The 24,755-nt window shown below is 35.2% G+C and overlaps 2 protein-coding genes and 2 long non-coding RNA genes across 16 annotated transcripts in view; 2 read left to right on the top strand and 2 right to left on the bottom strand.

Moving 5' to 3' along the window:
• sobpb (sine oculis binding protein homolog (Drosophila) b) overlaps positions 1 to 18,490 on the bottom strand; it is a 42,233-nt gene extending 23,743 nt beyond the window's left edge. For 10 of the 11 annotated variants that reach the window (XR_015481626.2, XR_015481625.2, XR_015481624.2 and 7 more), the window contains exons 1-2: positions 18,208 to 18,478; positions 17,524 to 17,631 (exon numbers count right to left, since the gene is read on the bottom strand). Coding sequence is in view for 7 of the 11 variants with exons in the window: in XM_088649586.1 (XP_088505712.1) it covers positions 17,524 to 17,595 (72 nt within the window). In the remaining 4 variants the exon portion in view is untranslated. 11 annotated transcript variants of the gene reach the window in all.
• LOC148679883 (uncharacterized) overlaps positions 1 to 24,755 on the top strand; it is a 759,583-nt gene that overhangs the window by 412,496 nt on the left and 322,332 nt on the right. The window lies entirely within an intron of this gene.
• Positions 1,160 to 4,195, top strand: si:ch211-152c2.3. Its single transcript, NR_188798.1, has 2 exons — positions 1,160 to 1,282; positions 3,456 to 4,195. It is a non-coding gene; the product is annotated as a si:ch211-152c2.3 (long non-coding RNA).
• crybg1b (crystallin beta-gamma domain containing 1b) overlaps positions 20,859 to 24,755 on the bottom strand; it is a 38,746-nt gene continuing 34,849 nt past the window's right edge. For all 3 annotated transcript variants that reach the window (XM_087247724.2, XM_087247726.2, XM_087247725.2), the window contains 3 exons: positions 23,793 to 23,951; positions 23,468 to 23,630; positions 20,859 to 21,297 (listed from right to left, as the gene is read on the bottom strand). In XM_087247724.2, the coding sequence (XP_087103850.2) occupies positions 21,209 to 21,297; positions 23,468 to 23,630; positions 23,793 to 23,951 (411 nt within the window). In that variant the 3' untranslated portion in view covers positions 20,859 to 21,208. The remainder of the gene's footprint in view (positions 21,298 to 23,467; positions 23,631 to 23,792; positions 23,952 to 24,755) is intronic.

A 24,755-nucleotide genomic window follows, 5' to 3' on the forward strand; every position in this document is an offset into this window, starting at 1 on the left:
CAGCAAGTCATCTGTTTATATTTCTATAGTTGTTGTGTAACAGAATTACCTCAACAAATACTTTACTACAGTAGCCATGCTTCAAAAAGAGTAGACTATACATTATAAATAAATTAGATTAGATTCAACGTTATTGTCATTACAGTTGTCCATGCAATTTAGGTCTAAGCAGGAGTGCAATAGCAGCAAGTACAGGATATAAGTGTTAGTTATAAAGTGCAATGATGGTGATATTTACAGATGCATGCACTATAAACATTATAAACAGGTTGCATTAACTATGAGATTTACAATAGATGATTATAAGTGCAGGTTGCTATTAATAATCAGGGTATGCAGATAAACAATTACGCATGTATATGTGCAGTGGATTATTCAAGATGAATTAGTGCAATGAATATGTACATTTTTAAATGTGCAAATATTGAATAGTGCAGTGATTATGGGGAGTATAGGTTAGGAGGAGAGTGTGGGGGTGACGGGGGCTCAAAAGGGAGACAGTTCTGAGGAAAAATATTTCATTTGCTTTACATTTATAGGCCTTCCTACCACAGTGGCACACCCAGAAAACAGTGTTATTACCATCTGGGGACTGTAGCCTATAAATTAAATTAATAAAATAAAAATACTGATCAGAAAGATTTTATTTTAATATGAACTTACATTTAGTTTTGTCTCTACACAGCCTAGAGGCCTATCTGATTGCTGAAAATCCTCTTTAGACGTTTCATAAACAAATAGTTTACATCTACATCCAATGCAAGTTGTGCTTTTAGAAACACTAGATTATAAGGGAAATACAATAATAGTCTGCGGTTGCGTTGGCGTGCATGTGATGCAACTCCATGCGCGGCCGCAAGATGTCGCGCGCAAATCAAAGATATGGTAGAGTTTTAAGTAAACTACTCGTCTATTTATCGCGCTCTTCATCTTCTGTGGTGTTCATTATTATTATCAAACTCACATAGGCTCACTATTTATCATTAATCACCTCTCTGACTGATATTTACCCAAAACGTATCATCTCTAGTAACACTTATTAGCCTACATAAAAATAAAAGAGCAGCATAAAGTGGAGAGGGGTTTGGGTGGAGGTGAGGGGGGCGTGTTGTCACGTGATCAGCCCCAGTATAAAAGCTGGAGCATCAGCGGGCGTCTCGCTTTGGTAGAGGTCACCTGCGTCTCTCACATCATCATCATCATCATCACCTTCATCATCATCAGGATGGCTCAGCTTACCCCCGCTGGAGTTATTTTCTGCGCATTCTGCCTAATCACTCAGGTATGACCTCAATGTTGACTATTTCACGTAGTAAACACTCTTTAAGTACTTGAAAACGCCCGTTTATAATGTAAATACTGTATAAACTTGAACACAAGCGGTTCAGATTATGAGATTTAAAAGAGGACAATTAATTATAGAGTTTAGATGGAATCAAAGCGCATTTTGGAGAAACTTAACAGGAAGTAATAGCTATTTTTTTCTAATTTTGGTAACGTGTATTTTCAAACAATTAGCAATACATTTATTAGTTAATGTTAAGCTAAATAAAGTTACTTCATGTTAACTAACAACGCATTAACTAATGTTAAAAAGCACAACTTTGGATTTTAAGCTAATCATGCATTAGTAAATGTTAAACTATAATAAATAAACGCTTTACAAGATTATTTCTAGTTAATAAATGCATTAACTAACATTGAATAATGGCCCATAACTCTAAAGTGTCACCGTAATTTCTAATGCGACGCTTAATTTGGTTACTTGTGGACTTGTAAATGTGATTATAGCCTACATTTCCAGTTTACATAAACAACAACGTTGGCAAAGCACGAGTAAACCAACACTACAGTAAAAAGTGAAAGCTCACATCCGTCGCTTTGTATATTTGTTAACAGCTCGACCACCGTGCTTGTGGTTTTGGAGAATGAATGATTTAAAGTGTATCAGTATCTGTCCCGAGGCTTGAGTTTCTCTGAGTCTCTTTCTGTGTCTCTGAAACCCGATCTGGAGTCGCTTTCCCTGCGTGAGAAACACCGGAGAGACCCTCAGACTCACCGACACACACAAAATAGACCGCAAAATGAAACCAACGCAATGTTGGGAAGGTCGCAAAATTGGGCTCTGGGAAATATTAAAGCTGAATTTTTTTGTGATTAAAAAAGGTAACTCACAATAAAACATTAACATTTTTATATTTCGTAATCATTTACCCTTTACATCTTCATCTATTACACGCGCGAATGAAAGCAGCAGTTTTGCGCACTTAAACGCAACTGTGCGATTTTAATCTGATGCGTAATCACTATCCACAGATATAAGGTACATTGAACGCATCAAATATAACTGCTAATGCATTATAATAGTCTATACTTGCAGTAAAAAGGTGAATATAAATGTAAAGGCTGCAATAAATGCCTTATGTAACACGAAGAAGCTTTTAAGGGACAATTCACCCATTTACAAATACTCTCCCTCAACGGGCTCCAAACTTTGAGCTTCTTCATCATGTTAAACACAAATGAAGATATTTTGTAGAATGCTGAAAATCAGTAACCATTGACTTCCATATAGGAAAAACAAATTCAATGGAAGTCAATGGTTACCGGTTTGCAGCTTTCTTCAAATTTTGTATTCAAAGGAATTAAGTGTTGTATATGAACCCACTTAAGTGAACTCAATAGGCAATAAGTGTCAATATGAATGCACTTAAGTTACTTAATGCATTAAAACACAAATTATTTTCATTTTAATTAACTGTACTTTACTGATACTTTAAGTGTGTTAAGGTAGTCGTCACCCAAAATTCAAAATCAAGAGTTTTTATTCTCCAAACACAAAGAAAGACATGAGGAGTTCAGATGCAAAAACCTTTAAGTGCATCTGAAATTTCCATAAATAATAATTATTATTCTTAGCTTCTTTCTTTTATGTTGAGTTATTTCACTTTAAAGACCAAGAAAATAACATATTATTTCCTCTAAAAGTGAAATTACTGAACTTACACACAGAAGCCTGATAAAAATACTAATTTTAGGCAGTATTTAGAGGTTTTTGCATCTGAACTCTTCATATACTGAAGAATGCTGGAAAGCTGGAACCATTTACTTCCATGCTGGGTTTTCTTTCCCCAACTATTCAATGGTTACCAGTTTTCAGCATTCTTTAAAGTATCTTCTTTTGTGTTCAACAGAATAAAGGAACTCTTAAAAGGTTTGGAACCACTTGAGGGTGAATAAATGAGTACATTTAAATGTTGGGGTGAACTATCCCATTCAAGTATAACAGTAAATGCATTACAATTGCCCTAAAGCATGCAAATGTGGGAGAATCCAGCAGAGATAAGAATATGCAAATGTTGGCCTTCAGGTGGCGATTTTTGCATAACAATCGCGTCGCTCTGCGTGATTTCATTTGCATCATGAGATGATAACGCCTTTCGTTCCTTCCTCAGGTTTTGTCTCAGAGCACAAACTCCACCGCGTTGGCGGGAAACCAGACCGTTAATGCAAACGACACGATGGCGACGGACACGTACGGCGGCCCGGCCAACGTCACCGCCTCTCCGACCGGCGCCGGAGTCAAAACGCAGATCAGCATGCTCTGCGTGCTCGTGCCCGTGGCTCTGGCGAGCGGCCTCCTGCACCGCTGCTGAGGCGCGTGCCCGGAGCATCATCACCGCACCTCCTTCTTCCTCCACCTCTCTTGGAGCCAGAGATCTGCCATTTCTCCCTCTGCACCAACACACTGACACCTGTAGCTTCACCTGCCGCGCGGATACACACCGGAGCAGCGGTCTGTCCTCCGGTAAAGGCGCGCACAGACGGATGACGTAACCAACGGCTCCTTCCCACAGAAACACAGTTCCCGCCACGCCGAGCCCGAAGATGGCCGTTGCGATCTGACGCATGCGCAGTGCTCAATCTCGCCGGATTCACGACTAGGCCTAAATAAACGGGCTCTTTCGGCTTCGTCACGGCTTGCAGATGGATTTTCATCTGTGCATCTTATATTTTTATTTTTGGCCCACTTTAGTTATGAATCAAACTGTTAGTCTTTTATCGGCATGAGATGGACACTTTGTAATATTGTTTTTCTCTTGCATAGTTTATATTTTGTACAAATCGGTATGTTTTAATGTTTGTAAGCTGGAAATACAAGAGTATACATGAGAATAAACGATGTACAACTCGACTGAGGTCTGGCTTGTTTGATGGGAGATTGCAGGATTATTTATTAGGTTTTAAATGGACCTCAGACACTAAAACAAAATATATTTGGAGATTTTACTTGTGGAAATCTGGTTGTTTACACTCAGAAGTTGCTATATTTGATAAATAATTGCAAACAAACAGCAAAAAAACACACTAAATAAAGTATGACATTTTTAAGCAAAAACAAAGTCTCAGAAATAAAGGTATGCAAGCTGTCTCTGGGGTGGTACCTCTTCAAAAAGGAAAAAATTTGTACCTAAAAGGTCAATATTAATACCTCAAGGGTACATATTAGTACCTTAAAATTACAAAAGAGTTCCTCTTAAAATTTTTTAGGTACTAATATATACTTTTGAGGTACCAATACGGACCGTTTAAGTACAAATGCGTACCTTTTCAAAAGGTACCACCCCAGTGACGGCTCGAGTACCTTTATTTCTGAGAGTGTAGGATATTACATGACTAATTATTCAGCGGTATAACAGCACTAAATGATATGGTCATGATAGTCAAGTTGCATTAAGTCTAATTTATTAAACCAATTTAGTTGCTTTTCTTACTTAAATTATCTTAAATTGACTTAAAACAGTCTTTATTACCAAGATAAAAGTACATATAAGATTCAACAAAAAATTTGTATTGTTTTTTATAGCGCACAAATGCATTAATTTTGGAAACCAACAATGGTTTAGTTGTTTGTGCATATTTAATTTGAGAAATTCCTGTAAATTTCATGCATCAAATAATCACTCAAAGTCTCAGCAAAGAATCAAAGGAATAATTTGTTGATTTTTAACACAAACCAACTTAAGTCATTCCATTATGTATTTGACTTATAAAGGATGAAATATTTCTCAAACTCATGTAAATCTGTACTCTCAAATCTATTTAACTGCAGAAATTTGATGCATTTCAGTTGGCTTTTTACAAAAAATGCCTTGAACACTAAAAGAATATAATCTACAAAGCATTTACTACAGCTATTAATAAATTACACTGCAAAAATATTTGGTTGTCTGGTTGTTTACACTCAGAAGTTGCTTTATTTGACAAATAATTGCAATGAAAAGCAATATAACACACCAAATTAAGCATAACATCTTAAAGCAAAAACAAAGTCTAATAAAACACTCCAGTTTTCTTTTTATTGTACTATAAGGATATTACATGATTCATTATTTAGTGTTATATCTGCACTTAATGATATGCTCATGACAGTCAAGTTGTGTTAATTCTAATTTATTAAACCAAGTTAGTTGCGTTTCTAATGTAAAAGATCTTAAATTGACTTAAAACAGTCTTTATTACTGTATTAAGTTAAAACTACTCATAAGATTCAACATAACATTTGTATTATTTTTTTACAGCGCACAAATTTATTCATTTTGGAAACCAACAATGGTATAGTTTGTGGTAGAGTTAGTGTTGTACATACTTTCCATATACATCAAATAATCACCTAAAGTCTCAGCAGAGTACAAAGAATTTGTTGAATTTTAACACATTAACCACCTTGAGTCATTCAATTATATATATGACTGACGTATAAAGGATGAAATATCTCATAAACTCATGTAAATCTGTGCTCTCAAATCCATTTAACTGCAGTAATTTGATGCATTTCGGTTGGTTTATAACAACAATGGCATTAAACACTAAAAAGGAAATCATCTACAAACTATTCACTCTTGCTATTACTAAGAGGCAAACAACACTGAATTCCATGTGAAAAGCTGCACTAGAGAAACGTAAATATTTCCACTTTATATTTACAATTTTGTAAGCCTGAATGCCTTTAAAATCCTCATTCACCGGCCTCAAAAACACATGATCAACCATAATCCAGACTCAACACTGCATATGCAACGATGTGAATATTGCAAATGATTACAGCAATATCGATGCTGTAACGATATATTGTGCAGCCCTAGCAGTCACTATTTGCGAGTAACTGTAACTACTTACTTGTTTTGAGGCATTACAAAGAATTCCCTGTTAAAATACTCAGATTTTATATCAAACCTCTGTAACGGAGGAAAGCAGGTGAGTCTGAATAAAGGCTTTAATCATTGATCGTCCTCATGAATTATTCACGCCTGACGGGGTTAATGTTACAATGTGATGAAACACGAACTGCATTCTGGGAGAGAAAGTCATGAAGACGAGGGATTTAAACCACAGAATCAGCCACAAACCGGCTAAACACTCATTCCGTGTGTGTGTGTGTGTGTGTGTGTGTGTTCAGTGCATCCTCACACCTGTGGGTTTACCCGCATTAACACACTGAGTGCAGGAGCTGATGGACGTCACACACACACTGATAAAGAGAACAATAGACGTAATTGCACTCATTATCTCCCTTTCTCACACACACACACACACACACACACACACACACACACACACACACATACCATTGTGGCTCATGGAATGTGTGACTGTCACGTTTCCTGCTGCAGCACAGTGCACTTCCTGCTTCATCGTCACTTTAATTAACAGTTTGAAAGATATTGTCTATCACTGAAAATAATGTCTGTGTTCGTGTTGCTGTGCTCACTTAAACACACATTTGAATAATATTAAAGCATTTCAGACTATTTTTGGTTGATATAAGCACATCTGTGCTCAGCACTTGACACTTTTCCAAAATAAAAGGTTGTAATTATTAATTTTTTACTAGTGTCTAATGTGTATTTAATTATCAAGCTGGTTTAACTTGATAAAAAAAAAGGAAAATGGGCACCCTTGATGAAAGTCATCTTTTGTAAGCTGTTTAGACAGGACTCTGTGTAGATATAGTGTCTCCACAGTTATATTGGAGTGATATAAACTCAATAAGTCTCTTTTTTTAATTTCCTGATGTTAAAATATGATCCAAATCCCTCCCATTTTGAGGCGCGCAGGAGTGTGGTTTCCCCACCCACCAAATTGATTGACAGACGCATATTAACATGTCTCCACAGTAACGTGCATAATCATATCAACAAGACAGGACTCGCGCAAAGCAATCGGGATTAAAAGATCTGATCATCAATCATCATCAAATGTGATCAAGAATGAGTTTTACAAGTTTGAAACGTTTTTTTTAAACAGAGGATGTTTGTAATAAAGATAATAAAATCACCACAGCCGCATAATGTCAGTACAATTATAAAAGACGACGCTTCAATCCCAGGTTGTGGATCTAAATCAGGTTTATTTTGGACATTAACATAAAAGATATAAATACAACAGTGGATATTAACATGTATCCTGTCACATTTACCATGCAAAAACAGTGCAAAGCTAAACGTGTGTGTGTGTGTGTGTGTGTGTGTGTGTGTGTGTGCAGTAGGCTTGAGCGGTAATAAGGTAATATATAATAAAAAATAGCAACAATTTCAGTGTCAATACCGTTATATCGTCATTAAAAACAATCCACTTAAATTAGAGACAAGTATTAAATAATAAAAACTATTTATTTAATGCCTACAAATGCGTATGCGTGACTGTCATCACGGGACAGTGTGGAGGAGAGAGAGACACACACAAACACACACACACACCTAGATGATTATAATTGAATCATTGTAAATATACTGATTATTAGTTTATTACCGTTTTATCTTTAAAATGTACAGTTTATTCGGATCTATTTTTGTATTGATTTGTATGAATAATTAATGTTGAATAATAATAATATAATATATTGAATATTAATGTGATATATTCAATAATTTGATGTATTGTCGATATTTTAATTATTATACATAAATATCATCTTTTTTTGCTACTACTACTATTTACTGTGTACTGCTTTTTTATTATACATGTATGTTACTTTATATGTAAACTTTATAACTGCTTTGGCAATACATTTGTAACAATTGTCATGCCAATAAAGCAATTATTGAATTGAATTGAATTGAGAGGGTGAGAGAGAGAGAGAGAGCGGTGAGGTGGTGAGTCGCGCACCAAGTGACCTGCAGTTTGGCAGTATTTCTGGTTTCGACCAAACGAGAAGGAAAACGTGGTAAATAAATATGAACTAGAGGTCTGCATATCTGCTGCTGTACCACAGGAGCCGACCAGATTTCTTGCGCTGCAGGAATAAATTTCCATATAAAGTGAGGGAGCGGTCGGTAACTCTGGTGTAATTTGAAGCCCGCTCCCGAGCGAGCACGCGCAAGCTCTAAGGTCGCATTTACCATATTCAGTTTCTGAATGGTTTAGGCACAAGCCAACAGTTTGGTGACGCTGTCTGAGCCTTACATCATCATTTTTTTAATTATGCAAGGTAATACCGGTGTAAAATAGGGAGGAGGATTGACGGTATCAAAATTTGGATACTGCCCAAGCCTAGTGTGGAGGCAAGTGCACACATAGTGCTCAACCTGTGGAGTGCACATGCCCTTTTTAGTCTTGGATAGAAAGCGCTCTTCCAAAATGATCAGAGGTGCTCATCGTTGCAGAAAGGCTTGAAATAACGATTGCAGATCTGCTTCATTGATGTCTGTCACTGTGCTGTAGAGCTGCAAAATTAATTTAAAAAAAGATTGCAATCTCGATTTGACCCCCTAGGCCAGTGGTCACCAAACTTGTTCCTGGAGGGCCAGTATCCTGCAGACTTTAGCTCCAGCCATAATCAAACACACCTGAACAAGCTAATCAAGGTCTTACTTTGTATACCTGAAACATCCAGGCAGGTGTGTTGAGGCAAGTTGGAGCTAAATCCTGCAGGGACACCGGCCCTCCTGGACTGAGATTGGTGACCCCTGCCCTAGAGGATCTTAATCCAGCATTTCTACGATTCTGTCGATCATATTTTTAATTTCAGGAGAGAAGCAAAGGCGGCTGCACGAGTCTTCTCATTGTTTAATGTACATTGCTCAGCGACAAGGACACCTCCAAATGATGTTAGAGTCACATACTGTATTTATAAGGTATAATTCACCCAAAAATGTCATTTTTGTTTTCATATAATGCTGTATTCGTAGCCGGGAAATCACACGTGACGTTAGCTGCTGACCGTGAGCTGTTACCACAGAGAGCGCGGGTCTACTTTAATGGCAAAACCTGCATAGGTTGTAAATAACAGGTAATAAAGTTGTAAATAAAATTCAGGTTGTGGCACAGAGTGATCGTTTAAGAGCCCCGCGCAAAGTACGAACAGCACTTAGCAGTGAAAATGAAACAGAAAGTGCGCACATCATTTAAATAATCATATCGCATTTCAGAGTTATGATTGCGACAAGCATTTGATATGTTTTTTCTTTCATAGCAAACACACAGTTGGGCATGAAAATAAATGTTAACAGAGTCAGTTTAACTACTCTAGCCTATAGAAAACAGTAATAATTGCAGATTTTATTTTATTAACCTTTATTTTACATTTACAGAATCATGAGAAGTCGTGATCTTTTTTTAAGCAAAAAAAACGTGATTCTCATTTTAGCCAGAATTTTAGCCAAAAACAAACGAAAAGTACGCAAAAAACAAACAAACAATACAATATATAAATAACAAAAAAACAAACACAAACAAGTAAATTGAAATGTGATACAGATGCTCTGAAATCTGACATAACTGTTCTTCCAGGTGTTTCTCTGACCACGAAGGCCCGTCAATTACAGCATGAACAGATTTACACACAAACCCTCATCAGAAAATGTGTTTCCTCTGAGCTGAAGGACGACAGCGGATTCACATTCACACACAGATCCTCATCCAGATGCAGAGGAAATGTTTATCTGCAGTCAATCACACCCCAAAACACACACACACAAACACACACACACACACACACACACACACACACACACACACACACACACACACACAAACACACAAACACACACACACACACACACAATGGATTTTTGATAGGTGCAAGCCAAAGTGATTTTTGCTCGCCTAAAACGTACCCACATAAAAAAACTACCATGATTTATAGTAAATATTATGTTTTTGAACCATACTATGGTCAAATGTATTATACTGTATAAAACAAAGCATTTGGAACACTTTAATGAACGCTGCATTACACTGTAGTATTAATTACAGTAAATTTGAATACATACTGTAGTATACTTTCGTTTCACTACAGTAAACTGTGACGTATTGTAGTATAATATAACTTATAACAGCAGTATTAAGCCATTTGTTTATATTAGCGTAGCTGTGTTACCATAGCAACTGAGGATTCGCCACAGCAGATCAATTACAGTAGTTACTGTTACCATAGCAACTGTAGAATTACCACAGCAGATCAATAACACTAGTTGCTGTGTTACTACCCGATTGTTAAGTGTGACGTCACGCGAATCGGCTTCCGGGTCCAAGCGCTCTAATCAACTGAATGGGGAGACTCATGAAATGGTAATAATAAACGTTTACAAAGCGATTTAAGGCTTTCGAAAATCACGATCGCAGTATATATGTCCATGTCTAATATCCGATGGCCAGAAGTTGATTAATTTTTTTATAAATTGTAAAATGTTTGGTATTTGTGATGCAGCAAGCCCAGAGATTGTTGTGTACACTATGATTTTATATAAAATTAACTTTAATGTGTGATAGGAATAAAACGTGATCATAAACGCATGATTTCTCCACTCAAATGAATGGCGGCTTGGACCTGGAAACAGTATTACATACGACACCAACACGTCACCACTTAACAAGCGAATAGCAACTGTAGAATCACCACAGCAGATCAATTACACTAGTTGCTGTGCTACTTTAGCAACTGTAGATCAATTACTATAGTTGCTGTGTTACTATAGCAACTGCAGAATCACCAGAGCAGATCAATTACTATAGTTGCGTTACCATAGCAACCGTAGAATCACCACAACAGATCAATGACAGCAGTTGTTGTTGTTACTATAGTAACTATAGAATCACCACAACAAACAATGACAGCAGTTGCTGTTACTATAGCAATTATAGAATATTCACAACAGTATGGTTAAAAAAACCCTACAGTATTTACTATAAACTACAGTATTTTGTTTATGAATGAATCAAAAACTCTAGTATATATCTGTGACGGCTTTCTCAAGATGTAAGCCATTATTTGCTTCCTAAAGTTTTGTGTTTTTCAGCGAAAACACTCAAAAATATCGTTAAATGTTTGCTTTACCTCAAGAACCATTGTACTCTGAAACTCTGCAGGGACTGTATAGTGAATAATGCTGTGAACATGTGAAGTGAAGAGGACTTGCAGTCAGAGCAGTTTAATTAGCGAGCAGCAGTGATTGTTAATGGACTCTTTAGATGAGCTGCTCTGCCCTTCTGCAGGATCAGGTCTGATTATTGGAGATCAGCAACACTAAACTAAACAAACAGATCTGACCTGCAGAATCTCTGACTGAAGCCTCCATAATCACTCCAGCAGGCGAAGAGGAGACGGAATCACTATGACATTTTCATGTGGCGTAGAACTAGAAAGCAAAATAAAATAAAAATGAATAGAGAAATAAATAAATCAATATTAAATAAATAAAAACACATTAAATAAAAATGTAATTAATGTAAATAAAAAACAACAACAAAATAAATAAAAAACTAAATTAAAATGAAAGAAAAACATTTAATGTAAATAATCAAAAATAATATTAATAACAATAATAATATTAAATAAATAATAAATGTATATATATTTCTTAAAATTGTTTTTAAAATATTAAGAACTGCTTTTATTCTAGCTGAAATAAAACAAATAAGACTTTCTCCAGAAGAACAAATATTATAGGAAATACTGTGCAAAAATTCCTGAATCTGTTCAACATCATTTGGGAAATATTTGAAGAATAAAATCCACACGAGGGCGAATAATTGTGACTTCAACTACATATACACACACTAAACAGAAACACTAAGGAATAACGCACTTTGTAATGCAGAGACGGTTAGATTTACAGCATGCAGTTCACTTCTCTCTCAATATTTCCTCATTTGATGGTGTTTTTCTCTCAGTTAATCTTGATGACAGGTGACTGATTCGCACTAAAGTGAGTGTACACTGGACAAACACTGCTAATCAGGGTAAATGTTGTCCAGGACTGAAATCACGCACATGATATTGTTCATTATTGACCGTCTGGCTGATCTGAGAGCTGCTGTTCATTCACAGGTTTATCAGACTGAAATCAAAGCTGTTTATTGAGCTCCTCTGCTTTATATTGATATATAATGCATATATCATGTACATGTGCTGCACGGCGGGTAAAACAAAGCAGTGTATTATGAGAGAGAGTTTGTTTGCCTTTCAGTAATGCATGTTTGCTTTTCAATAATGCAATATTAATGACCGAGTACAAAACAGTGATGATGTCATACAGTTATCGCATACGGAAATCTGATCATATATCAACATGCATATTAAATTATAGCTAATACATGTGTACATATTTGTATTTCCAAATGAAAAATAAAAAAAGTCAATATTTGCTATATTTCAAAATTATATGATGCATATGACATTTTTTATGTGTTAAGCCTGAACAAGACCTTAAAATATGTAACTTGTAAATATTAGTAAATATCAGATTCATGTTCGGGATCCAATGATACTTTAATTTATAAAATCATCATGATGGAGTTTACAAGACAACATTAAATGCAATCTATTTAGTTTATTTATTCTTATTATTAAATGACTGACTTTTTATAATTGTGAATCATCAATAAAAATTCTGATTTGATATGTAAATAAATAAAATATAAACATTACAAACCCCTTTCTGTTTCCTACTTAAATTGATTTAATTATTATCTCATTTTTTTTTACAGTCAGAAATGAACATTGTATATATTCAATATACACACACACACACACACACACACACACACACACACACACACACACATATATATATATATATATAAATATATATATTTTGGCGGTTCATTCCTCTGTCGCAACCACCCGTGCCCTGGTTATAACGGGACTAAGCAGAAAATAAAATAAATGAATGAATATATATAGATGCAAAACCTCAAAATGCCATGTTAAATGTTTACCTAAAATGAGCAATTTAATCAGCCTCCTATGCTTATGTTTAGTTTTTTCACATGAAAGGCGGTAAAAAGAACTTATTCGTCACTTTAAAAGTAAATTTACTGATCCTACACATGGGAGTCTGAGAAAAATGACAATTTTATGAGAGCTTTTCGCATATAAACTATTCACATACATGTACACACACACACACACACACACACACACACACACACACACACACACACACACACTTGATGTCAGAATTATTAGCCCCCTGCTTATTTTCCCCCAAGTTCTGTTTAACAGAGAGATTTTTTTTCAACACATATCTAATCATAATAGTGTTAATAACTCATCTCTAATAACCGATTTATTTTCTCTTTGCCATGATGACAGAAAATAATATTTTACTGGGTATTTTTGAAGACACTTCTATACAGCTTAAAGTGACATTTAAAGGCTTCACTAGGTTAATTAGGGTAACTAGGCAGGTTAGGGTAATTAAGCAAGTTATTGTATAACGATAGTTTGTTCTGTAGACTATCAAAAAAATAAATATAGCTTAAAGGGGCTAATGATTTAGACCATAAAATGGTATTTAAAAAATTAAAAACTGATTTTATTTTAGCTGAAATAAAACAAATAAGACTTTCTCCAGAAGAACAAATATTATCAGACATACTGTGAACATTTCCATGCTCAGTTGAACATCATTTGCGGAATATTAAAAAAATAAATAAAAATCAAAGGGGGGCTAATAATTCTGACTTCAACTGTGTGTGTGTGTATAAATTTGTTTGGCAAAAAATTTATTTTATTTATAACAACTTTACTTAATAATTTTAAGCTCACATTGCAGCTCTGTATATTGAGCACTCTGTTAATAATGTTAAAGTAAATTTAAAAAAAAAAAAACTGATTTAATTTATAATAGATTTATACATATTTATATATAAAATATATAAACACATTAGATTTTTTAAAGCTCATCTTGCTATTGTTAGTTGGTTTTACTTTAATAAGTATTAAATACATTTATTTTCTTTAAAAAAAATTGTAGAACAAAATGCAAAAAAAAAAAAAAAAGTATTATCGAAAGAAAAACTTAATATGAATACACAGACAAAGGACAGCTTAACATTATATTGAAGCAGCTGTTTATATGCTCCAAAACAGCTAACCACAGAGTTATGGGATCAGAAAAATATCCATCTGTAAATATTTTTATACTTTAAATTAGTAAACATGCATTATGGATGTGACAAAAATAAAAGTTTGTGAGTTTACAGTCTACAACAGACTTTATAGAAATTCTGTGAATTAAACTGCACAACACAAAAGATATAATGCTATAAAGCATAAGACTCGTTACCATAGAGCAAACATGACTGACTTGATTTTATTATATATTATATACAGTTTTGCACTTATGATGGGAAAAACTTTATGGATGTGACAGACACATGTGACTTGTGTAACTTTGGTAAATCAAATATAATAGTTTGAAAACACTTAGAGACATTTTCGAGTAGTACTGTAAAATACTTGCTTACACAAAAAATGTAGAAATGGTTTCGCTATTTTAGTGAAAGCTTAATTTTCTTCATGGCAAGGTTGACATTTGCATGGAATCACTCATTTGTTTGAACATGAGTTAAACACATCTATAAATGTATTGCATAAAACAAACTAATTTGATTGGCTGATCCATTACTGAAACCGCATCTCATTGGATGATTCTGCTCAGATAGGCGGGACGTTTGAATAAACTGAACCCAGCAGAAACGCACACGGCATTCATCACAAACTGATTGTTTTGGCATATTTATGTTAGTAAAAGTCAAAACAAAGCTCTTTTATAGTTAAAGATCACTTACAGATTCTATAAGCGGATCAGTGCTGAGGAATGAATGGCGCTTCAGGACAGACGCTGGTTTCTCTGTGCGGTTCTTATGTAATATCTGAGAGCATAATTAATGAGCGCTCATTATATCGTCTAGAAGCAGAGGACAGTAATTATGCAGGGGGACAGACGGCCTCTGTGCTCTCTGCTCATCTCAGACACAAAAATACAGACTGGAAAAAGCGCAGGGCTGCACACAATTCACTCATGATGTCCCAACACAAATCCATCAAGATAACTTAAGATATTATTGTGGATTAAGTTGTCCCGGGACATATACATCAAGAATTATGTTGCAGCTCATTTTAAATAAGTAGTTTGAACAAGCCGCAAAATACTTTGTCTGAAGTAGCTGTAGAATTATGTTGACCGAATTACAATATTCAGAATTTTCCTCAAGCAATAACTTCAGTGTTTCTGAGTATAAATATAAACTTATTAATTCAAGGTGTGCTGAGATATATTTGCAAAAGCAACACTTTTTTCTCCTATTTATTTTAATGCCCAGTACAAAAGTTACAGAATACAGTCTCTCTGTCTCTTGCTCAATGCTACTGCACTGGTAGGTATTATTGAGGATGGAACAGGTTTTTATTCTGGTTATATCATATATGGAAGAAAATCAATGCCAAAAGTATTCAATTAAAAAGCTTATTGAATAGCACAAACTGAAAAAAAATACACTATTAACAAGTTCTTGCATTTTAATGACTATTTTTAGGTCCTGAAATTTAACATAACTGTTTATTTAAGCTGTGCATATTCAAAAAAAATATTTCAAACATGTTTTCATACTTATAAATTCAATAATTCATATTCAATTGTCAGATTTTACATACAAAATATTCAATACCCTTTAAAAATACCATGTATAATATTCAAAAGGTAATTTTCAGTTTCAGTTCGCTTCCATAAATTCAGTGGCTCAAATTCGACTGTTAAAATTCAACATTACATCCGGGAACTGCAGGAAAAGCAATAGATTGCAGACTGAAGATCGCCAGCTGCTCTAGCTTTCACCAGCAGATGGAGATGAAATTATTTAACATTTTTAACCCAGTAAACAGGCAAGAAAAAAGCTAATAAATAATAATTAATAATAATATCAATGTCTTGGACATTATAAGTAATAAAATGAGTAGGAGTAAAATCAGGGCTGGCACGTCCATAAAGTCTCCACTTCACTTCCTAATCTGCAATTGCCTCTCTGGATATCACACTAACTGTACCCCAAAAAAAAAAACTAATACTACTAAAACTTTCCTTCTTAGACTTTACAGACCTGAAACTTGCCTACAGCACTTCTTCATTGTTGCTCTTAGTTGTGTAAATTGCTTCCTTGTCCTCATTTGTAAGTCGCTTTGGATAAAAGCGTCTGCTAAATGACTAAATGTAAATGTAAAAGTCATTATTTAAATAGAGATTTTATTGCTTTATAAACACTCCCCAATCAACCCTGAACACACTTTCTATTTTAAATATTGACAATCATAAAATATTACCAACACAAGAACTTCAAAATAAAATAAAAGACAGCAAAAAAAGCAATAGTAGGACAGTGTGCCAAAATAAAATAATGGTAATGGACAATACTTTCAGGAAAAATGCAATGCTGTCCGTCTTAATTCAATGTTTAATAATTTAATAAATCCTATTTCAAAGACAAACCAAGGCTAATTTTTGCACATTACTTCCTTACATGTTCTTTAAAGCTTCAATTTGATGCTTTTTTGTAATTAAATGAGACTTTAACTGTTTCCTTTAAGTAGCTTGTTCTTAAAGAGACAGCTCACCCAATAATGTGCCTTTAAAATGGGCCCTCATGTCAGGTTTTGTGGTCACATATTAGCTCTGTATGAGGACGAGTGTGCTGTGCTGTGTGAGGTCGAGTACAGGCCGTTTTTTCTGCTCTGTTCTGTTCTCCGAGTTTGTCCGGCGAGTGTTAATCATCTCTGTCTGTCTTTGTGTGTGTGCGATGGCCTCGTCTGTCCTCAAAACCCTCACCATCAGCGCGTCTGTGCTGATCAGACATCACTGTGCGCTAGAGCCATTTCACATGTGTGAGGATGTGGCCGGAAGTGTACTATAATTATGTATCGTATTACCAAAATACAGTGTTTACGTTACTGTGAGGAGGTAGGATTAGGGTGGGCGTTAATAAAATACAATTAATGGGTATCCTAATATAGTATAAATAGTTCTCATTAACCTACAACCACAGCTGTATCCCTTCTGGTAACAACCATGGCCTGTTTCGTGCATACACCACATTTATAATTGAGACCCCTTTGAAGGGTCGATGTTCAGGGGTCAGAGGTGGAAGTGCTTGAACTGTGACTTCGCTCTATTGAGCTCAGTGCAGTGTGTGCGAACGAATGAAGAGGCAGCGGTTTGTGTTTTAGAGTGATACTGAGCTGACCTTTGACTTCTGCAGATTCCAGCACCTGCTCCCATGATGCCGAGCGACTGCACTGGCTGCAGATGATGTCATTCTTGGATGAACAGACACTCAGGGGCTTTTCTCTCACTTTGGGGGACAAATAAAAGTGCATGCGTTACGTTTCACTGCATCATTCCTCACTGATCACACATAAAATCCCACAGATTTACATTGAGTGTTTCATCTGGCTAGCACCAAGCAAAAACTAACAACTAATCTAGAAAATGCTAACATGCTTAATCATGAAAGTGACATTGCAGGAAATATAACTGGCTAAACACCTCAGTTTGTTGTTATAACGTTAATATTTTAAAAGTAACAGCTTTTAAATTGTTAAAAATGTCACCAACATTATAATTCATGATGGAAACATGAAAAAACATGCTAATTTGTGATTTAAAAAACATGTTAGCCACGTTAAAAGACGTAAACACTTTCAATCATGCTAACAACACTAACAAAATGTTCAGCATGTTAGAAACATGTTAGCAAAATTCTAAATGATGTTAACAGCTTAATAAAACGTGCATTGAAGTAGATGTGGTAACTGTGGGCTAAAATGCTAATAGAATCAAGCTCAGAACACACTAAACATGCACAATACATGCTAATTTACGTCAAACATGCTAAAAACAAACTGGTAGTTCTTATTTATGTACTTACATCATCCCAAATATTTTGAAGAAAGTTCAAATCCTGAAAGAAGCGCGTCCAGCTGTGCCGCCATGCTAATAACAAACACTAAACTTCCGGTTTGGCAAAAATACACCAAAGATGATTTCACATTTTGTGTGTTTAATTAGATTGCTTAAAGCAGCATTATTACAGAACCCTAAAATTTATTTAGTCTGATAAAACATCACTGCTTTCTTCTCCATGTGAACCATAGGACGTGAACACGAGCTGAAAAACCGAAAGCAGTAGATTGTGTCATAATAAAAGCTCCGCTGCTTTCGCTCCAGTCATATTTTCTGCAGGTGTTCTGTAGGACTATTTATTTTATAATACTACAATACACCACAGTTTACTGTTGTAAAACTAAAGTATGCTACAGTATTTATTAGTTTATTAGTTCAATAGTTTATACTAGGGTATGTCTTAGCATTCATTAACAATTACTTTAATATAAATACAGTAGTCTATAATACGTTTACCTAAACACTACAGTGTTTACTATACATTGCTATAGTATTTTTTTAAAAATTTAAGCTAATATAAACGTTTGTCCCAATGTTGTACATCCATGAAGACTTTTAATTTCTAGTCAGCCAGCCTAAGCGCTTCCGGTTAATGCTATCCTGTTACAAAATTACAGCATTTAAGATCTTATTTCTTTAAAAATCAACAATCTTCACTGCCTGATTGATATATGATATAAAGTAGGTCTCAGACAGTTGTTTTTAAAATATGGAAATTTATCTTACCACAGTATTTTAAATGGAGTTTCTGCTACTGACGGTGCTTGTGTTTAAACCGTCTTTCATCTAGTTTTACGCTTTAACAAATAAATTAATGCTTAAGCCTGTTTTACTGATAATATAATTACATTACAACATCGATGCTGTAAATGCAACCTCATGAACTGATAATAGCAAAACATTAATCTTCCACCGCAAGTTAATCGGTGGCTGAACAACACTAAGCATATAGACCCTTAATGAGCTCCATCATCTGTTTACACTGCACTGCTTGCGTTTTCAACACAAACACACTGTGACCCTTCAGACTGCCAGTGACACACACACATGCGTGGTCATTCAGTCTGTGTGTTTAAGCCGCTGAAGCCATTCTGGTCGCCGCTAATCCTGCGCTCTTTCTCTGCGGGCTTTACTGTCGGAGACACGTGTCCCGCCGGCCGGAGCTCTTTCACTGCACCGGAAACTGAAGGCTGACGACAGCAGACACACACTGAGCCCTGCGGAATCAGCACATTCACTTTCACACACACACACACACAGGTGGTAGAACATTGTGTGTGTGTGTGTGTGTGTGTGTATGTGTGTGTGTGAGCAATCATTCATGAAATCAGGGCGTGAACTGCTCTGACACTTTAAACAATTGAAAGAATGTAAAAATGTCCAGCGTTTCTCAATCAGGGACAGCAGCAAATTGCTGTATCCTCAAGCAGAGGATCTACAGGGACTTTTAATTTGCAGTCAGCCAGCTCAAGCACTTCCTGTGAACTGGCATGCAATTATAATATCGTAACGTTTAAGATCTGGTTTCTTTATAAATCAATGATCTTCACTGCCTCATCAGCCAATAAGAATCGAGCATTTTGCAGCCCTGTGACTAATTACGTCAATAAAATGTCTTGAAATTACTAATTACCATGTCGGAGAAGTAATTTAACTATTTGACTCGCCACTATTGAACATGTCAACAAACCCGACAAATCTAGTAAAAAAAATAATCGAAGTACTCTGCCAAAATAAATAAAAACAAAAATACAATTCAACTACTTCAGCGTAGTGATATGGAGCTGTAATGCACTCCAAAATCTGCCGGAACTACTTTAGAAAATATCAGCGCACATTTGAATGTTAACTTTAAATAAAACAGTGTAAATACTCTGCTAAAATAAATAAAAACAAAAATACAATTAAACTGCATTAATGTAGTAATATGGAGCAGTAATGCGCTACAAAATCTGCCGGAACTACTTTAGGAAATATCAGCGCATCTTCGAATGTTTATTTTTAGTAAAAAATATCTAAATACTCTGACAGAATAATTAACAATAAAAATACAATTCAACTGCTTCAGTGTCATGATATGAAGCTACGATGCGCTCCAAAATCTGCTGGAACTACTTCAAAAAATATCAGCGCACCTTCGAATGTTATTTTTAGTTAAAAAATATCTAAATACTCTGCCAAAATAAATAAAACAAAAATACAACTGAACTGCTTCAGCGTAGTGATATGGAGCTGTAATGCGCTCCAAATCTTGCCGGAACTACTTTAGAAAATATCAGTGCACCATCATATGTTTATCAGCCAATCAGAATCCAGCATTTAACAGCCCCTAAAACCTAAAAACACTCCACGAACAATGTACTAGTGCTAATGTTTTAAGAGCATTATTAAAGACCGGATCACTCTGAACAAACATTGTACTAGCATTCCTGGAAGAGCGTATGTTTGTGACATTTACAGAGTGTTTGTTCAGACTCTGAGCTGTATTTCGTCTGTGAAAAAACAAGCGACCGGCGGACTCATTTCACTGGACACAGAACATCTGAATCCCCAGACAGCCAATCAGCAGACACCGAATCCTCACGGACCAATCAGACGCGATCACACGTTTCAATGATCAGAATGAAGCTGCAGTTAATTATCAAAGCAAACATTTACATATAAACACGCAGGTTGTGTTTTATACAGGCATCCATACAAGTACATTAAAACAATTTACATAAAGCACCGTTCAAGTGTGTGCTTTCGAGAGGCAGCTTGGATAGATAGTTCATTTATAAAAATAACACCATGTCCAGCTAACTGTGATCATATTAAATCCACTGGTTCTCCTGGGAATGAGGTTTCCATAATAAATGCAGATGGTGGTCCCTCTGGTGCAGCTGCCCCACAGGACACTGGTCCCCCTGGTGCAGCTCCGCCACAGAACAGTGGGTCAACCGACGGAGCTCATGAAGTGAATCTGCTCACAGGATTTCCACAGACCATTGCTGACTCGCTTTATTTGGGTGGAATTCATTAAGAATAATCTGGTTTTTGTCGAATTGTTGACCTCCTACAGAAAAAACAACAGGACATTTTTATGTGCATCTTCTAGATACATTTAATTGTAGGATTTTGACTAATTGTATGCATTACTTAGTGTGCTAATCTTATTAGGACGTCAAATAAAGTTATATTTTACAATATTGTTAAAACCTAACAAAAATTGTTAAATTTTTTGACCAAATTAATTTTATTATTATAAATGTTTCTGCATTGGGACAATATTTTCATGACAATTATGCACAAAAAATAACCTATTAATCAAATGAAAGCAAACCATGCTTTTTCTGATAATGAACTTTTTTATATTAATTTTATTATTACTCTTAATAAAAATAAATAAATAAATAATGATAACAACAAAAATTCCACCTTTATATGATTTAAAAATTGGTTTAATTATCAATTATTTACTAAACTGTATGTATTAACGTATTATCTTTTGTATTATATTTATATATTATTATTTTTTATTATAGCTATTTTTATAAAGACATTTATGCATATTTAATACAATCTTTTAGTATCAAGTTAATGGCCTATTATTTATATAATTAAAGTACTTTCGGTACAAAAAATAGTTACTGTGGTTACTAATAATTTTAAAAATATATAATAATAACAAAAATTTCACCTTTATATTATTTAAAAATTGGTTTAATTATTAATTATTTATTTAATTGTACGCATTTACTTATTATTTTTTTATATTTTTGTATTATATTATATATTATATTATTATAATTTTTTATTATAGCTATTTTATAAGGATAATTCTATTATTAATACAATCTATTATTATCAAGTTAATGGCCTATTATTTATATATTTATATAAGTATTTTTGGTACAAAAATTAGTTACTGGGGTTAATTATAATTTTAATAATATATAATAATAATAATAATAATAATAATAATAATAGCAATAATAATAACAATAATTCCACCTTTATATGATTTAAATATTGGTTTTATTATTAATTATTTTTTAATTGTATGTATTTACTTATTATTTTTGTATATTTTTGTATTATATTATATAATATATTATTATTATTATTACTATTATTTATTATAGCTATTTTTATAAGGACAATGATGCATATTTAATCCAATCTATTAGCATCAAGTTAATGGCCTATTATTTATATATTTATTAAGTATTTTTGGTACAAAAATTAGTTACTGTGGGTAATTATAATTTTAATAATATATAATATTAATAATAATAATAATAATAATAATAATATGCAAAAAATTTCATGCAGATTTTCAAGCAAAAATTACATAAATGTTACGCTAAAATAAAGATACTTTTTTTATAATAATAATTTTTAATAATGCTTTATTAATTAATTAAATGTTTTATTTTATTGTTTATTGTTTAGTTATTATGTTTTGTTTTATTTAAAGTATAGCTAATTAGTGAGTGCGCATAGTTTGTATGTGTGTGTGTGTGTTAGTCTGTCAGCAGGTGGCGCCACACACCCATTCGTTTCTCTGTACTTGTGCAATCATCTTCAGCTGCCAGCTAAACACACACACTCACACACACACACACACACACTCCCGACTGCAGTGTAAATCATCTGCGTTTATGACAACTATATTAACAGTAATGATTTCCCGCAGACTCCAGCAGGCATTTAAGGAAGCAGTCCATGTCATAAATTACGCCGTTTCTACAAGACTCAAGGAATAAAGGAATGCTGCGGGTTAACAGCTCAAACCTGACTAAACCACAGAAAACCAGCTCTGAAAAACAAAGATGTTTACAGCTCGCATTGTGCATTATGGGATGCTGATCTCGGCTCTTTTGATGTAAATTCAACTCTACAGTTTAACAAAGTGACTTTTATTGATATATTTGAACCAATATAATGTGTAACAAATGCCATATCTAGAGAAATAAGTCTGTACAATAACAGAAATGTGCTTGCAGCTTACTTCAATGCTGTTGTAGCGTAATATACAACACCAAGCCAGACAATATAGCACTACACACTATTGCAAATGAGCAGAAAAGTCGTTATCAGAAGAAAGATCAAGATCCCACAAGCATGAAAATATCAACCACAAAATACGGAAAACTGCTAATTTAGATCGTCTTAACAGTGTGTGTGTGTATTTCAGAGGGCTTAAATGCATCTGTTAGTGTGTGTCAGTGAATCGCTCTGACCTTTGACCTCCAGCACGTGTTGAGGTGAGCTGTTGTTGCGGATGAAGCCGTCGCTCGTGATGTTCCAGAGCTGCTGCGGCCGAGAGACGTCTGAAGACAAAACCACTCGACATCCAGACAGAAGAACAGCAGAGGCCGAGTCCACTACACAATCCAGCACGCACTGACACACACACACACACACACACACACACACACACACACACACACACACACACACACACACACACAGATGGCGTGATCAGAGCTCCTTATCAAAGTGTTGTGTGTAATCTGATTGTGAGGGTCATCAGTCATCATCTAATATATAGATGTGCTTGTCTACCTTGCACTGCAGGTGTCCGTCCTGATAGCTCCAGATCTGGTTGTCTCCGCCCGCCTCCTCCGTCACCTGTATGCGCATCAGTTTGACGTCTTCAGGTGAGCCGGTGACCGTCATCAGAAGCCCAGACTCTTTGTTTCGTAAGCGGAAATACATTTGTTTCTGCAATCAAACACAGAACTCACACGAGTACTTCAAATATTCTGTTCTCTTTTACCTAGGCAGCCCCGCCCCTGTATTCACTACAGGATCAACAGTGGGCGGAGCCTCTCTGTGCACTTTTTATAGCCCCGCCTCCTAACAGTTGTCTTTACTATTAGCAGTGGGTGGAGTATATTATTTTATGGACATTTGAGAGAGCCTTTTAATTTGTATGCATTTTGATAGTCCCGCCCCTACTATGCACCTGATATTCACTACAAGATCTACAGTGGGTGGAGCCTCTTATTCTGGCATTTTGATAGTCCTGCCCCCTATAGACTTAACTTTTACTACAGAGTCTGTAGTGGGTGGAGCCTCTTAGTAAGTGGGCATTTTTAAAGCCCTGCCCCCTAGGCACTTGTCTTTCACCACAGAATCTGCAGAGGGTGGAGCCTCTTAGCAAGGGTGCATTTTGATAGCCCCGCCCCCTGCGTACTTGATATTCACTACAGGATCTTCAGTGAGTGGAGCCTCTTAGTATGTAGGCATTTTTATAGCCCCGCCGCCTAGGCAATTGACTTTCACTACAGAATCTGCAGTGGGTGGAGCCTCTTTCTGGCATTTTGATAGCCTCGCCCCCTTTGGACTTAAATTTTACTACAGGTTCTGCAGTGTACATTGCTTCTTAGTAAATGTGCATTTTGATAGCCCCGCCCCCTAGGCGCTTAACTTTCACTACAGAATCTGCAGTGGGTGGAGCCTCTTAGTAAATGTGCAGTTTGATAGTCCCGCCCCCTAGGTGCTTGACTTTGACTACAGAATCTG

Source organism: Danio rerio, chromosome 4 (assembly GCF_052040795.2).
Source record: "Danio rerio strain M-AB ecotype USA chromosome 4, GRCz13ab, whole genome shotgun sequence".
Classification (NCBI taxonomy): Eukaryota; Metazoa; Chordata; class Actinopteri; order Cypriniformes; family Danionidae; genus Danio; species Danio rerio.